Raw genomic sequence first — 16,150 nt, 5'->3', positions numbered from 1 at the left:
ACATGACTGAACACCTTTTCTGGATTATTCAGATGATATAAGTGTTATTAAAACAATATCAATATTTAGTTTTTAATACTGCAGTTATTATGAATCTCACAGTATTGGGATGACCCTACTTTGAATTATAACATTTCAAAATTGCCCCCAAAATACATAATTTTTCAGCTCCTTCCTTCTCTCAGCAGTCTGAGTGTCAGCAGTGTGTGTCGGTGGCCAGCAGAGGGCGGTGCAGTCCAGCAGGAGTGTGTCCTGGTTGCCCCTCTGTGAGTCTCTCGATCAGGTTTCATTCTCTAAACAAACCAGGCTGCAGCTGCAGAGTTGTAACAGAGTGTGAATCCCTAAAGATTCATCTGTCACAAACCCAAGGTGACATCAGGTGACACATCACACCGCGCTGCAAGTGTTTTTAACAGTAATTTCACCCGATATCCAGTTTTCAAACCTGATTTTTCTTTTCTTTACAACCATCAGTGTGAGATTCTCTGATATTGAGGCTCAATATCCTGAGTTAGAACACTAAATAAAAGACATGTCACTGCAGAAAAACTTAGATTTAATGTTATTGATCTCATTCTGGAAGCCCTTTTTCACACTTTGAGTCGAGGATTAAAGATGAAAAAAAAATAGCCTGTATGTGTTTTATTAATTTGCATTTTATGAAATAAACTAAAACATTCATCAAAATGAGCTGCTACTCATCATCTCTTACTCCTCACTTAACATTTACAGGATACAGGAAGCCTCTGTAGATAAATAACTTATACAAAAGTGGATTTTCTTTTCCACGCAGTTCTTCAGAATGAGCTTTTTGATGAGTGAATTATTTGAATATTTAGATTTAAAAAGCTCCACACAGAAAACCAGTGCACAGAGTTCAGATTCAATAACGGCGACCTCCAAATGAAACTTCTGCCCTCTTTTCTCCACCAAGTTGCACAAAATTTGGTTTGACTCAGTTTCAACATTTCGTGCCGGGTGTTCTGTTGCATTTAAAGCCTTTACAGGACGGATGGTGAAGTGGTTTATTGTTAGCAGCGGATACACAGACCAAAAAAATGAATCGCCACTCCCATTAACATAGACGAAATAATTACCATAAGAAATCAATATCCCGCACACTTCCATGCATTATACAATGAAGTGGAAGATTAAAAAGGGGGAAAGTTGCCCCCCCACTGCAGACCCTTTAATAGGACTTCCATTTTAAAAATGGCCTCATTTCCAGCTCTTATTATAGTCAACTTCCATATCTAACCAGGCTGGAGGCTCGAGTGCTTATTAAAAAAAGGTTCATTCTGTAAAACCACAAATGGAGGCCCTTCCGGATGGCAGGGACAAACACTACAGCCTGTACTAATCCTATCTGGGCCAGAATCTGCTTGTAGACACTAGAAGAAACAATAAGCCAGACACGAGTCCTCCAAGTGTTTTCATCTCCCCTCGGTACACCAGAGGAGGTAGAGAGAGAGAAAGAGAGACAGAGAAAGGGATGATAGCATTACTCACAATCCATTACCACTCCCCGGAGACGCTCTGCATACAGAGTGATGGAGGAAGGGGTGGAGGTGGAGGTGGAGGCAAAGAAGAGGAAGAAGAGGGAGAGAGAGAGGGAGTGGGGTCTGGTTTTGGAGGGGTGTTTGTTTGCTGGAGGGCCCGGCGGTAAGGCAACATGAAACTTGATTATTCCTTTTCAATAACCGTCTCCTGAGCATCCCGTGGAGACGTCGCAGGTCGCTGATTAGTTCGTCAAAATAATAGAAGGCTCTTGAATAGCCTTGTTAAGATGTCTAACTTTAAGTACAGACGGCAGCCCAAATCATTGTTCGCTCTGAAGCGCACGATAATGACGGATTGACTGATGCAGAGGGATGTTCCCGCTCACGCTGCTGCTGCTGCTGCTGCTGCTGCTGCTGCGGCGGCGGCACTCATTTCATCTGTTTTTTTTTAAATCAAGTTTGTTTATTTTTTAAGGGCAGACAATATACAAAGTGCTGGAGTAACAATACATGAAGATATATATATATATATGTGTGTATTTTAGACATTAATGTACATTTAATATTTACACTTACAGGCATCACACTGGTTTGTCTTTCACCCACTGAATGTCCCACGTGGTTGAGTTTAAAGTGAGAGTTCACCCGAAAAAAAAATCAAAAATACTTGTTTTTTTTCAGCGCGGTTTTTGTAGGCTAACCCCGACGTTAGCACGTTAGCATCGCCCCGGTTCCCTCAACAACAATCTTTTATGATTTTAGAAGCACAAACAAACTCAATGAACACAAAAAGTATGAATAATTTATCAATCTTTAAGTTGGAAAGTTAAGACTGGCGAGTAGATGAGTCCGCTGATGCCGTGACATGTAACATAAAGCCGCTCGCTAGCAACTTTTTAAAGACACGTAAAAGCTTTAAGAATGACATGGGTTACTTAATTACAGGTTTGGGATTACATGTGATGGGATTATGTAATCAGGATACAACAAAAGGGAACTGTATTCTGGTAAAACTACAGAAAAAAAGTTTTAACGAGATCACAGATACACTGACGTGTTTCAGAATTATCTGTCGCTCGTGTCGACCACAGAACAAAATCTCACTTCAAGACTTCAAGTTGAGGGAACCAGAACTTATGCCCGGGTTTTTGGACTCCATTCTGCAGAACTCTATTCATCCATTTAATTTGTTTGAATATGAATACTGATGTCGCTTTTCCAAAAATTGAAAAAAATGACCCATTTTCTCAAGACAACCCACAGACCTTGCTGTGAGCGGTTTAATACAGAACTATTTTCTATCAGCGCACAGGAAGAAGCGAGCGTCTCCGTGCACTCGTGGACGAGAGGCTCACGCTCGTGACCACGCGGGACGTGAATATTGATGCATCCTGTGTCGTTAGCTAGCTTAGCCTGCTAGCCTCGGTAAAGAAAAGAGTTCCTACATGAAGCCGCTCACAACAAATGCAGGTTTTCCTCGAAAGAGGCACTGATGTTTAATTTCTTCATCATATCTCTGCAGCTGATATCTCCAAACCTCAACGCCTCACACTAAAACAGTCTGGGTGGATAAACAGCACAACAGATAAGAAGAGAGATATGTGTGTTTTTAATTTTTGGGGGGTGAACTGTCCCTTTAAACCCTTTGTTTTTGTCCGTGGTGTTGGTGGCCTCAGCTCCAGTCTCCGTTTCAGTGCCATCTGTCCCCCTCCTCCTGGAGTTTCACTCACTTCAATCCATCTGTTGCCTCTAAAAACCGTCTCAGCGCGGCGCCTCCCCGCCATCTTGCCCCCTTACTGGATTTCACCGCAGCGCTTTGATTCTGCAGGTCGCCACAGTCGCATGTTGAACATCGCTAATCTGTACAAAAAGCTTCTCCTGAGTCTGGCGGGCGGCGCCACAGGTCACACTGTTGTTCTTTGGAAGAATTTTTTCCTTTTTTTTTTTTTTTTGTCCGTATTTAACAGCATAACAGACGTCATTAAATGTAAACACACACTTCCACTGCTGATATATGACATTTTGTTTCTTGTTTTTGGAAAAATACTCATATGGTACACTGGATTTGACACATGAGAAACACACAAGCTTTCCAACGTTTTGATTGATATCTTATGTACATTTACTGAAAGCCTTTTAATAACCTCCCATATCAAAACTTATCCAAAATCAGCGACTATACTATACAAATGACTGTCGGCTGGACCCAAATCTGAAAAAAATTGGCTTTCCGCTTTTGACTCATGATGTGAAGTGCCTCTCCTGTAATCATGTTTCATTTTCTAATTGCCTTTTCGACACAAGTGTCGGCTGCAGAGCCGTATAAAATGTTCCACAGCTCAGCTCACAAACCCCCGACAGGCCCTCTTCTGGTATATACAGTTACTTCAACACTTATCCATGCACGTCGCTGCGTCAGGCCGATCCCACTTCAGATAAACACTTAACACTTCGGTAAACATTTGACAGGTTTCCAGAGAATGACGGGGCAGTTAACGGGGCCGGGGCTGGGGTGGTGGCGGAGGGGGTCGAGCTTTTAAGCTGGAAAAGCAGCAGCTGGGAGACTTTGACATACTTTTAAACCCCTGATTAGATGAATGGAACTAAAGGAACGAGGCCTCAAATCAACACCTCCATCCCTCCAGCCTCGGCGCTCCCTCAGCCCAGGATATCCAGGTACACCGGCGGGTTCTTGACGAGGGCCAGCAGGCGGCTGTGGATGTCCTTGATGACCATCCTCTGCTGGGGCTCTCTCTGCCAGCAGCCCTGCATCAGCAGGTACACCTCCTTGGGGCAGGTGCGAGGCCTCTCCAGCTCCCGACCCTGCGTGATGCATTCAATGGCCTGTTGAAAAAAAAAAGAAGGTGCATTAGAATCATCTATCATTGTGTGTCTGTCTGTACTCAATTCATCTGGGAGAAAAAAGTTACATTTAAGAGACACGTTGAGATTAAACTTGAGATTGACTTATTTTATAAAGGGTCAGTTCACCCAAATTCCCCCCAAAAAATCTGATTGTCCCACTTGCTGAACATCCGGTGGCGAGTCTGACCCACGTTTGATTTTAGAGGCCACGCTAGCAGAATCTGTGAGGCTGTAACTCAGCACACATGACGTGGTTTACTCAAGAATCATAGATTTATAAGAAGAACAAGATCTCAGAGGTGTGATGAAACAAAGTACAAATCATTTATTACTGTTCTTCAGTAGATTTTCCAGGTATCTGTGCTTTACCTGAGTGTTTCTTTTGCTTTTGAATTTTACTCTGTATGTTCTCTCTACTCCTTACATTTTTAAAACCGGATTGTTACTTCAGTTTTAATGCATTTGAGGCGAAATTATCAATTGTATTTATTTATTTTTTTTTTTTCCTTCCCATCATCACAAGACTGATTTCAACCCATCAGTGCATGTGACGCACAGCAGAAAGAGACAAAGAGACTGGAATGGGGAGAAAAGGCGTTAGTGTCTCGTGTCTGACGTCCTGGGAATGAGACTCAGTTCAAGACTGGTGATTGGTTGATTGATCTGGTGTGTTTACGAACAGCTCGGATAAATGCTCCTGATTCAATCTTTAAGTTTTATAATCTTTGAAATATATTAATATGATGTGAGGTTCAGTCAGCTCTCCACAGAAGGAATGTCCTACAGAGGGAAACTTCTTACTTTGATACTTTGAGTACTTTCTTACTTTTACGTGACTAAAGAAGTGGATTTGTTTTCTTTCACATCTGCACTTCTACTTGACTAAACAACGTCTTGACTCAGGTGGTTGTGCCCTGTGCGCTCGGCCCACTTTAGCGGTTGGTGGTTTATTGTTTAATTGTCTTGATAAATGTACTAAAATCAAGATCGGAACAATCAGTAACCCTAGTTGTGTGATACTTCTCCTCATAAACACAAATATATGTACGCACATGCTGTATTCATTCTCAACCAGATCAGAACGTCGGCTAATGCACAGCCTCAACTCTTCCGACAGAAACGGGCCCTGGGGTCCAAGTGCCTCTGGTTGGAAATCACTGATGTATCTGAGGAACGCTTGCTGGAAAGAGACGCTGCTGAATTTTTAATGTACTTTTTCACTACTGTGAGCACCACAAAATGATTATTACCTCCACCGCCATTACATCGAGGTAAATATTTAAAAGACAGATTAAAATCCTGGCGGCATTCCTGAATAAACAGAAACATTTTTGGGGGCAGAACGGTGCCGTCCGTCATATCCACAGATTTACGGCTCTGTGGTCCATTAGCGGAGACCTCGGGGACAAACGAGAGCAGCCAAAATGTGAATAACCTCCAGCTCAGGCGCTAATGGCTGCAACGACGGATTGAGTTCACACGCTCTCTCTCTCTCTGCTCGGTGAATAAATCACTGTCGAGGATGACAGAGAGGATCTCGCCACACTCTCCGTTCAAAGGGTTACCGACTCAATCTCACGCTCATTGTTAACCTCGGCCTCGCACAATGAACAGAGGAAAGCCTGTCAGCGCCGAGCGACTTCACGCCCAAATTGGCCCGTCAACCGGCCGCGTGGCTCGACAATAAAAGACCCCGTGCAGGCGGAACCAAAATGGCCGCTGACGCCACGGCATGCCAAGTCAGTATTTTTGGATGATTTATCACCGCCACTGCATGTTTAGGCAACATGATAATTCTACTTGTCCCTCATTGGTCGAGACGGATTGGGCTAACAAGGTTAAAGCTCATTGGCCCTGGGCTAAAACGCGATTAGAATTGAGCGCCTGAGAAAAGTGATCTACCCTCTCTTGAAAGGAGAGAGGGTTTGGGCCTGTAATAGCACCGCTGTGGTCACAATGGAGTCCCACTTCTCGGTGCTGGAGCTGAAAGGGCTAGACTGGACTGCCCTTAATTACTATGAATTTATTGATTTGGTTTAAGAGTGCAGACCCGCTGAACAAACTGCGGCAACATATGCTGTGGAGTGTTTCCACTGCAGGGAAAATGTTTCGTTCTGCACGTTTAAATTAGGAGAAAGCAGAGAAACCTTTCAGACTGCTTTTTACAAATGTGTCTGCACTAGTACGGGTTGGAATAATCTCGTTAACGTCACATATTTAAATGGTTTTTAAGGGGCTACAACTAATACTTACACACCAGACATTTGATGACACAGTGACAATGTAAAAAAAAGTGTGAAAGAGTTACTGGAGGTGATGAACTGCACTGGAATCTTTACAGTGAGTTTTAGCTCAATGCATCATTTTCCTTCAGGTTTTACGGCTAAAAGAGAGCAAATATTGGACTTAAACAAACATGAAACTTCAGTCATCATCTACTCATCCCCTGGTCGACTGGAAATTTGAAATTTCATGTTTTAATGTCCAAAACAAAACATTTCTTGAGCTTCACAGCAGAACACAGTTGCATGATTCCCCTGAACAAATAGATGGGGACTTCTTTCAAAATGTAAAAAACAAAAATGACCAAAAAAAAATACTTCAAATGGATCCTCACTCAAGTGTCCTGAAGCCCAGAGATTCCAAATTGATTTTAAAGACTTACATTTACTCCCTTTATTGAACCAACATCTTTACTGTAGCTGTGAGCTAAAAGTGTTAGCATGCATCCCGCCTGAAGGCGTCTAAATATTGTCCTTTCAAATCAATTTGGTGTCTCAGGGCTTCCAAGGACTTGATTTTTTAAAACTCTTTGCTTTCAGTCCCCATCTTCTTTAGTTGTTTCGGAGAACACTGTAACACTGTTTTGTTGTGAAGCTCCAGAAATGTTTTGTGATCTATAAAAACTTCACCTGACTCTCTTTCAGCTTCAGGGTGAGAAGATGAAGATGACAGAATTTTCATTGTGGGGTGAACTTTTCCTTTAACTGTTTCTTTACAAGTTCACCGTGTCAGCTGAAGAGGTTGTATCTACATTCGTATAATAATAATAATAATAATAATAATAATAATAATAATAATAATAATAATAACAATAACAATAATAATAATAACCTACAATTTGCCAGAAAGAAACAACAACATCAGATGATTCTCTGTATTTTTGTGAGTCCAACTTAAAGGGACAGTTCACCTGAATCACACAAATCAACAACAACAAAAACAGTGTTTATCCAGCAGCCACTCAGATTCTTTCATTCTTTGAGGTTTGGGGATCAAATTCAATTACCACATGCCAAAATAAGTTCTGATGTCTGAAAGGAAACCTGAGCACACAGAGCAAAATACTAAACTCTGTCCACAACAGCAGAGAGGGAAAAAAAAACACTCTGTCAGGAGAAAACTTTCCCCGGCCACACAAATAAGAAAATGTCGTTTGCTGTTTGTCAGCCGGCTTTTAAAGTGTCACCCGAGGCCACCGGCTGTAGTTCTCTTTAATGTGTGTGGAGACACATGACAGGTGAAGTCATAGATAACACCATGAAACCTCCCGGGTTGATTACTTACAGTAAGACAGCTATTATTATTATTATTATTATTATTATACAAGTTTATGTGTCTAACCAAGGGTATCTAAATGAACATATTCTCCAACACAGAACGGATAAATGTGTATTTTGACATGTTGTGGCAGCAAAATCTCAAAAATGACCCGTGTATGAAAAAGGTTTTCTCTAAACAAATAAACTGAACAAACGAACAAGAGAACAAAGAAAGAAATACAAAGTGTTGGAACTATTCCTTTAGCTGCTGCTCATCCAAACTGGACGGAAATAGATTTTCCCAGTTTAAATGGTTAATGGAGCGACACAACACAGGTCGGCCTTCACACATTCACACACTCAGTCACACACACCGGTGGATCAAGGCGCCACCTGCTCATCGGGAGCGATAACTATTCACACGGTGATGGAAAAGCCGGCAGAAACAATCTGGGAGTTCGTTATCTTACCCAAGGATCCTTCAACACGGAGACAGCAGAGGCTGAGAGCTGAACCACCGACCCTACTGGACAAAGCGCCAGCCACCATAGCGCCATAGTTTAATTTGCTCAGTTTCAGACAAATAACAGCGGTGAGAGCTGTTCTCTGGCACCCAGAGTCACGCTCACCTTCACTTTATGTCTTTTTTTGTGACCCTTTTTGTGACCCAAAGACTAAAAAGAATGGACTAAAATCTTTCCTGTCCACAACAACAGATCCCGTCTCTCTTATCACTGACAGTCAGAGTTGTTGGCATCATGCGCTCCGTCCTGACTCACCTCACTGTTGGACAGCTGGTACCAGGGCTGCTTGCCGTAGGTGAAGATCTCCCAGAGGACCACGCCGAAGCTCCAGATGTCGCTCTCTGTGGTGAACTTCCTGTACATGATGCTCTCTGGGGGCATCCAGCGGATCGGGAGCATCGTACGTCCGCCGACCTGAGGAGGAGGACAAAGGAAGACATTTTACGTGCGAGGTAACGTCAGACCTTCTTAACATCATAACAGCGGCCTCCGGGGTGAACGGGGTTCAACCGTTTAGCAGAAACACTTTTCATTACGTGTTCATTTCATCTGTTCATCCTTGCGCTGCCTCTGAATAACTGCAACTTGAAATCAATGCGAGGTAGACAATCTGGATAATAACAGTTCCAACAGCAAAAACAGCTTCAATTGAGCATTTTAATTTAATGTGAAAAAGAAAATTGACTCACAAAATGGAGCCACAAAAAAAAATCACCTTGATCTCTCTGCTGCGGCTGTAATGTGATGTCTGGCAAAATTTGTGAGTTTTCAGGGGAACTGTTGTCTGCAGTCGTGACTCTAATGACTGGAGTTTATGAGAGACGGTAATGTGACGATGGAGTGAATCGCCTGCAGATCAAGAACCGAAAAAACTGAAACATACGAGCAAACGCAGCTCCGTTTATCAGAATCTAAAACGTACAACAGTAAGCACTGCAGATTAAAATGTCCGAAACTAAAATCTCAGAACAAGGGGGGGCTGAGCTGTTCATCATCTAATTCTGCTTCTAAAAAAAAAAAGATATTTGGCAAAAAGTGACGGCTATCATTTCAAACATAAAGTTAAAACATTTTTTAAATTCATCTCCTGTCTGTGGCTTAAACATAAAATATAACTAGGGAGACTTTTTGCCAGCAGGGGTCTCTCAATCGAACACCTGAAAGATGTAGTTTGGTGATGTTGGAAGGTAACGTTGGATTATGAGAGTCGCTTCCTTCCTCGCTCTGATGCATCACCTGGTGTCTCTCCTGTGCATTGTTTGAAACATTATCGCATAATAAAAATAACGCAGCACCTTCAAAAAGGAAAACCGAGATGAGGGTGTCACATCAGCCACAGTGGAGGCTGTGAGGTCGTTTCCTAGCCACCCACCCGATAGTAGTCTGTGCTGTAGATGTCTCGGGACATGCCGAAGTCTCCGATCTTCACCACCAGGCCCTCGCCCACCAGACAGTTGCGGGTTGCCAGGTCACGGTGGACGAAGTGCAGCGACGCCAGGTAGACCATGCCCGAGGCGATCTGGGCGGCGATGTGCAGCATCTGAGGCAGCGTCAGCTGACCCAGCGGGGGCATCTTCGTCTCCTCCAGGATACGAGCGTCAGGACCGTGAGCTCTGCGGGCGACACAGGAGGAACACGTGATTGTACATCTGTTTTTATTCCTGATTGTTCAATGAAACTGCTGCTTTATGAGACAGATCGTGGGGGAGTGTGTGAGATGGGAGAGACGAAAGACTTTTAACTTCCTAATGTAATTTGGCAGTTTGGTTCAAAGGTTCCCAACCTCGAGGTCGGGCCCGTCATAAAGGGTCGCAACATAAATCTGAGGGGTCACGAGATGATTAACGGGAGAAAAAAGAAAAAGAAGTTGCACAAATGTATGTTTCTCTCCTTATGTGCTGTGTAATAACAGAGAATCTGACCTTGTGAATTCTTAAAAAAGTTATTTCAATTCAAGCGTCTGAGATGGAAATATCACTTTGTTGAAAAGAGTTGAAACTCTGAACGAGACTGAAACACAACAAGAAACTCAAACGAGACAGATTTTTAGTCATTAGGGGTCACAAGCCAAAAAGTTTAAAAAAAACGATTGTTTAATCTCAAACAATACTTGTTTGCAGTATATGTATTAGCCTATTGTGAGTTTTTAATGTAAAATCTAATCTTATCAAATAAATAAATGGAGCATAGAGCATCATTTGTCTCTGGTGATTAAATGGAAAGTAATCTAATCTATTTTTCGGTGAAGAGAACAAAAACAACACCGCTGCACGCCGTCAGAAGAGAAGCTTGATTTTTATACTTTCAGGGCTTCATTTGTGTGTCACAGTGCAGCTGCTGTACCTTTAAAGCAACAATATGTAGAAACTTACATGTCGCGCAATTTGCCTCCCCCCCAAACAGTTTCTGACTGCAACAACACTGTCACTGTAAATACAAGTCTCATACTCAAAACAAGAGGGGGCAGTATTTCACCAGAGCCACCTGCTGACTGTAGCTGCATTTAGCTAGTTAGCTCAGTTAGCTATCCAGCTAGCGGTGCGGACTGGGAGCTCGGCAGATGAGGCGGGTGCTGCTGTTTGTGGACTGGGTCGGGTCTGGTTAGCAAGGTTCTGCTGGCAGCTGAGCTAGTTGGACTCCAGTCGGACGAAACATTACAGTTTTTTAATCAAACCGAGTGAGGCTTTTTTAAAGATGACTCCGCTTGTACATAAAACACACTTTATGTTATTTTTGAGGTTTCACTTTCTTTATCCAATCCACTCTGGAGGTCAGGTGGGTTCTTCTGGGTCTTTTATGCTAGTTTTGCTCATCACTGCCGATAGAAGACGGAATATTTTTGCAACTCGTAGAAGGACATTTTAGTTTTTAGCTATAGAATTTAATTAGTTTTTGTGTCCTTTGGTGGACTGGATGAGCACACTTATTTCCATTTGTAAAGAGCACAACGTGCCGGCCTCTGCTATTCTTCTCTGCCTCCACCGGCTGCTCGGCTGGTCGAAGCGCTGCGATCGGGGGGCTCCCGGCACGTCGGTAACTATGGCATCAACCTTGGGTGACCTGAAGGACAATGACCTCAGCGTGCAATCTGCAGATTGAACACATTTTCTGACATGTAGGAGCTCTCGAGATGGTCGCCGTGACCACGCCATAATAAAGCCATTTAACAGCGATGCTTAATAGAAAACATGAGGCTTGTAATACGCCTACAATTGATTTGCAATAATGCAATTCGGTAGATGCAGAGCACATTGACTCTCAGTTGTGGATCATCAACACCCACTCGCACGTCCCGAGTCCGGCCTAAATGAACAAATCACAGATGATGTGTCTCCATCCATCCTAATATCTCTCCTCTCCACTTGGTCCCCTCCTTACAAAGGAAGTTGTCTATACAATCACTATTAGTTTAAAAGGCAGGTGGCAGGGTGGGAAAGCAGCTGCATTGTGGGGGCCCTCAGACGTTTCACCCATTCTGTCTGCTGGAAATGCGATTTTCCATCCGTTTGGGTGAAACATATATCTCAGTTTGTGTGCATGTGTGTGTGTTTTTTTCTTTTCTTTTTTTTTTTTTTTTTTGTCTGTGTGTTTTCATTCCCAATCTGTCTCCTGTGGAGTGGAGGACACCTGGCACACAGCGTCTGCTCTAATAGTTCTGTCAGATGGTTTCCCAGGTGCCAAGCGAGCTCTAATGGAGTCCAGGCTGTGTCACTCCTCCAGCTCCCTCCAGAGGTTTTTTTTTTTTTTTAAAACTTGGGTGTTTTTTTTTTTTTAGATTGCAATATTCAGGAAACATATTGTAAATCTTCTCCATCGCTATCTCACAAAAGTCAAGCGTTGTCGCTGCATAGGAGACATCACATTAGCTCAGCTCGATTCAAGGAAACGTGTATATATTTCTGTTTTGTGGCCGTGAGAATTCAAAATATAATCACTCCATTCGCCGTTATTGTGCACGTTAAACTTGTAAATAATACATAGGCGTCAGGCCTTGACGCTTCGTGAGTTCATCAGATATGAACCATCTCTGGGACATTTATTTTTTTCCAGCTCGAAACAAACAAAACAAAAAGTTCATCTACACAATTCACTGCTGCATCTGTACCCTGTGACATCAGGATGATGTGAATAGTGAGTAGAGGAGAAATTAGCATAGCTGATATTAAGTTTGAGTCACTTTAGCAAAAAAAAAAAAAAAAAAGGCAATTTTGGGCAATTTATCCTCAAATTTCCACTTTGAAAACAAAGAGGTGAAATTTACAGGGAGATTCAAATTACTGGCTATCTCCAGGACCCTGGATAAATAAGCACCATGCAAATAGGACCTGAGAGACCTCACGGTGCAGAGATGGAGGGAAAAGCAGCAACATCAGAAAATATCAAAAATAATTGTACAGGTTGTACGAGCACAAACTCTTCCGCAGCACAGTTTCCTCGCGCCCGTCTCCCTCCTGCCTTTTGTGCTTTCAACACGCAGGAACCACACAGTCCACCGAGGTCAGCGCGGCGGGTTCAGCCTTTAAGCACACGGCGGGTTTGACTGACGCCGTGGTGACACCGCGGCTCACAGCGGACTGAGGAATTCTTGTTTTTAACAGTGGTCGAATATCAGCAGTTATCTAAGAGCTGCTGGTGAAGGAAGGAAGGGAGGAAGATGTGAAGCAGCTGAACGGAGACTGAGACATTTTAACAGCAACTTGGCAGCTACGAACAATTACTTTTATTGTTGATAAAAGGAACAGTTCGCTCAAAAATGAAAATCCAGTCATTATCTGGGTCCACAAAATGTTTCTGGAGCTTCACAGCAAAACAGTGTTGCAGCATCGCTCTAAACAACTGAAGTAAGACCTGTTTAAAAGTCTCTGGAAGCCCTGAGATCCCAGAGTTGATTTGAAAAAGATGTAACTGTAAGCTAAAAGCGTGAGTGTTCAAAGTGGTTGCATAAATTAATTTAATGTTTTCTTCTTCTTTCCTTCTAAACTTGGAGTCTCTGGGCTTCTGGAGAGTTGTATTGTGGTGGTAAGGAGCCATTTTCTGATTTTGTCTTTTGAGTTTTAAAACAAGCGCCCACCTACTTCAGTTATTCGCTGTTTTTGCTTTGAAGCTACAGAAATATTTTGTGGACAACACAACTTCCCCCAACTTTCCATCTGCATAAGAGTGAGAAAATCCGCTTCTTTAATCTTTAACTCCAGTTCAATTTGTGCTGCACTGTAGTTATTCTACAGTTACTGGCTTTTTACATTGTCTTTCCTCTTTGACATAATGCCTTTATGTCTCACTTTGAATTGCCATGTTCTCGAAAAAGTGCTGCTCACATAAACTTGCCACATCAGACAAAGAAAAATATGAAGTATTCATTTTTTGCATTTTCAGTTGATAAAATAATGGATTCATTATTTCAGTTCCAGTGTAAATACAAGAATTAATGATGACTCCATCTCACGGCTCACTGGGAACAGAGCAGCACCACTGGTCCTGTGCTTTTTCTACGATGACAAGTCAAAATGTCTGCTGTGAAAAAGGTCTTTAACTGTTGATGACGTGATAGAGGATGTTAATTCAACTTTTTACAGATTGTAAACCATTGCTAAACCCTCAGGCCATCACGAAAAAAGCTCTGCTACGTACCGGAGGAATCGGTTGAGGTCTCCGTGCCTCATGTACTCGAACACCATGGCGAGCGGCTCTCCGTCGGTACAGACGCCGTAGAATCGCACAATGTGCTGGTGTTGGAGCATCGTCAGCAGCTCCGCCTCCCTCTGGAAGTCCTGCCGCGTCGACTCGTTGGCGTCCTTCAGAGTCTGTGACCATTACATGGAGATAATCCTTACTGGACTTCTTAAATCGACATTGAGGAGAGTGATAAAAGTTCACTGTGATAGAAAACAAAAGTAAAGAAGAAGTTCTGTGGAGTCTTTTTTAATTGGGGCTTAAATCGTCCAGCTGCACTCCTGCTTTTAAGTGCTAATAATGATGTGTTGCAATAAAAGCTCACGACTGATTAATGGGATGATAAATCTGAGAGGACTCCTGTTTTTATCCGCTGTGGTTTGCATTAAGTTGTTGTAACATGAGCTGCGTATTAAACCACCTCAACAGAAACATCGCACTCTGAAACCGCAGGATGTTATTTCACGATACAGAACATTTGAGTACTTACTTTTTCTCTTGTTGGTCTCGTATCAAGTAGCTTTTTAAAATACTCCAAAGAATGTTTCTAAAGTATTTACTTTTTGGGATTATATAGAGTTGACAGCAGAGAGCTAAGTTGTCATTAAAGCAGACTATGATGTACATGTTCATACCAAGCCTTGCTGTTGGTTTGTTATTATGAATTACATTACAGTCCTTCATAGCTACAAATGGATGGATCACCTCGTCACTATGCATCTGTATCTAAACTTTAATATCACTATATATGTTGTGTCTTTGGTTCGCTTGCTTCCAAAAGCAAGCTGGATGATTATTGTTAAGAAGAGGGCGGTGCTGCTCTTGCTGCTTCTGTCCACAGGGGGCGCCAGAATCAACAACAACAAAAAAAAGAAATCTCCTCGTAGCAGCTTTAAATATATGTTTTTTAAAAAAACTTAAGTTAAAGGTTAAGTTTAAAGCTTAAGTTTAAATTAAGGTTTTCTGCTTTTCTCTTTTGTTTTATTGCACTGAAAATGAAATGACTTTTCAAAAAGCTGCAGTGAAAGTGTTGGTGCTTAAAAATATCATAATCATCAACACGCAGGATGACGTGATTTTGCTTTACTGCCGTTGAAAGAATGAAAAACCAGGACGGGGAAAGAAAAAGAAGAGAGTGCATCGGTGAGATATTCTACAGAAACAGAAATTAAAACTGTAGTGAAACCTTGGCGTGATGTCGATATGACTGTTTACAAGTCGTTAACATGGACGCTGAAATGATAAGCAAGACGTAACGCGACGCACACGCACTGCTAACGCATCCGGTGTGTCCGGCCTGTAAGGCTTCGATCTGACAGCTGACACGGTTTAACTGTGGTTGCAGATGTTTACAGGGACCGAAACCACATTAATAAGAGTTGACGGTGCAAATCTGCTCACCTTGATAGCGACCAGCATCTTGTCGCTGTCGGGGCTGAGGTTGGCACATTCTGCCAGGTAGACTTTCCCAAACGCTCCCTCGCCAAGCTCCCACTTCAGCACGATGTCCTGCCGTTTGATGTGCTGGACGCCTGATCATGAAATAAATTTAAAAAAAAGATTTAAAAACATCTGAAGCATTGCCTCGTTTGTACCAACAGTTACAGTTCACTTTGTTGTGTGTATTGTAACTGGCAGCGTGAAAGCCTCTTGAAATAAAACAGACATGAATAAAGATTTTAAGAAGAGAGACAATGGCACCAACAATCGAGTAAATCCGGGGGAGTAGGCATGAATGTGGAATCAGTGACAAGTGGAGACGAGCTCAGATGTAACACTCACACATGTCTTTCTCCTTGATGATGCCGCAGAAGTACTGCGGATTCTCCACGAAGCTCGATAAACCCGAGTCCTCGTCTGAGGAGGGCGGGCTGGTCCCAAAGTTCATGAAACGAAGCGACACGGCCAGGTCGTCCTCCGTGCCCAGAACTGATGAACCTAATGAAAGTGGGGGAAGGATGCAGATGATAAGCAACACCTAATCAGCCCCCAACTATTAGTGATTGCGGGGGCCATCAACGGGAGCAATTCAGAACCCATTTTTTAT

The 16,150-nt window shown here is 42.6% G+C and overlaps 1 protein-coding gene across 1 annotated transcript in view; it reads right to left on the bottom strand.

Annotated features, from left to right (window-relative positions):
* Positions 1-2,964: 2,964 nt before the first annotated feature.
* Positions 2,965-16,150, bottom strand: part of ntrk1 (neurotrophic tyrosine kinase, receptor, type 1) — a 55,574-nt gene continuing 42,388 nt past the window's right edge. Inside the window, exons 15-20 of the mRNA XM_037072830.1 lie at positions 15,886-16,041; positions 15,505-15,635; positions 14,062-14,234; positions 9,803-10,043; positions 8,686-8,844; positions 2,965-4,343 (exon numbers count right to left, since the gene is read on the bottom strand). Coding sequence (XP_036928725.1) covers positions 4,158-4,343; positions 8,686-8,844; positions 9,803-10,043; positions 14,062-14,234; positions 15,505-15,635; positions 15,886-16,041 — 1,046 coding nt within the window. The 3' untranslated portion in view covers positions 2,965-4,157. The remainder of the gene's footprint in view (positions 4,344-8,685; positions 8,845-9,802; positions 10,044-14,061; positions 14,235-15,504; positions 15,636-15,885; positions 16,042-16,150) is intronic.

The sequence above is a fragment of the Acanthopagrus latus genome, chromosome 17 (genome assembly GCF_904848185.1).
Source record: "Acanthopagrus latus isolate v.2019 chromosome 17, fAcaLat1.1, whole genome shotgun sequence".
NCBI lineage: Eukaryota > Metazoa > Chordata > Actinopteri > Spariformes > Sparidae > Acanthopagrus > Acanthopagrus latus.
This window is presented reverse-complemented; position numbering and strand designations above follow the sequence as displayed.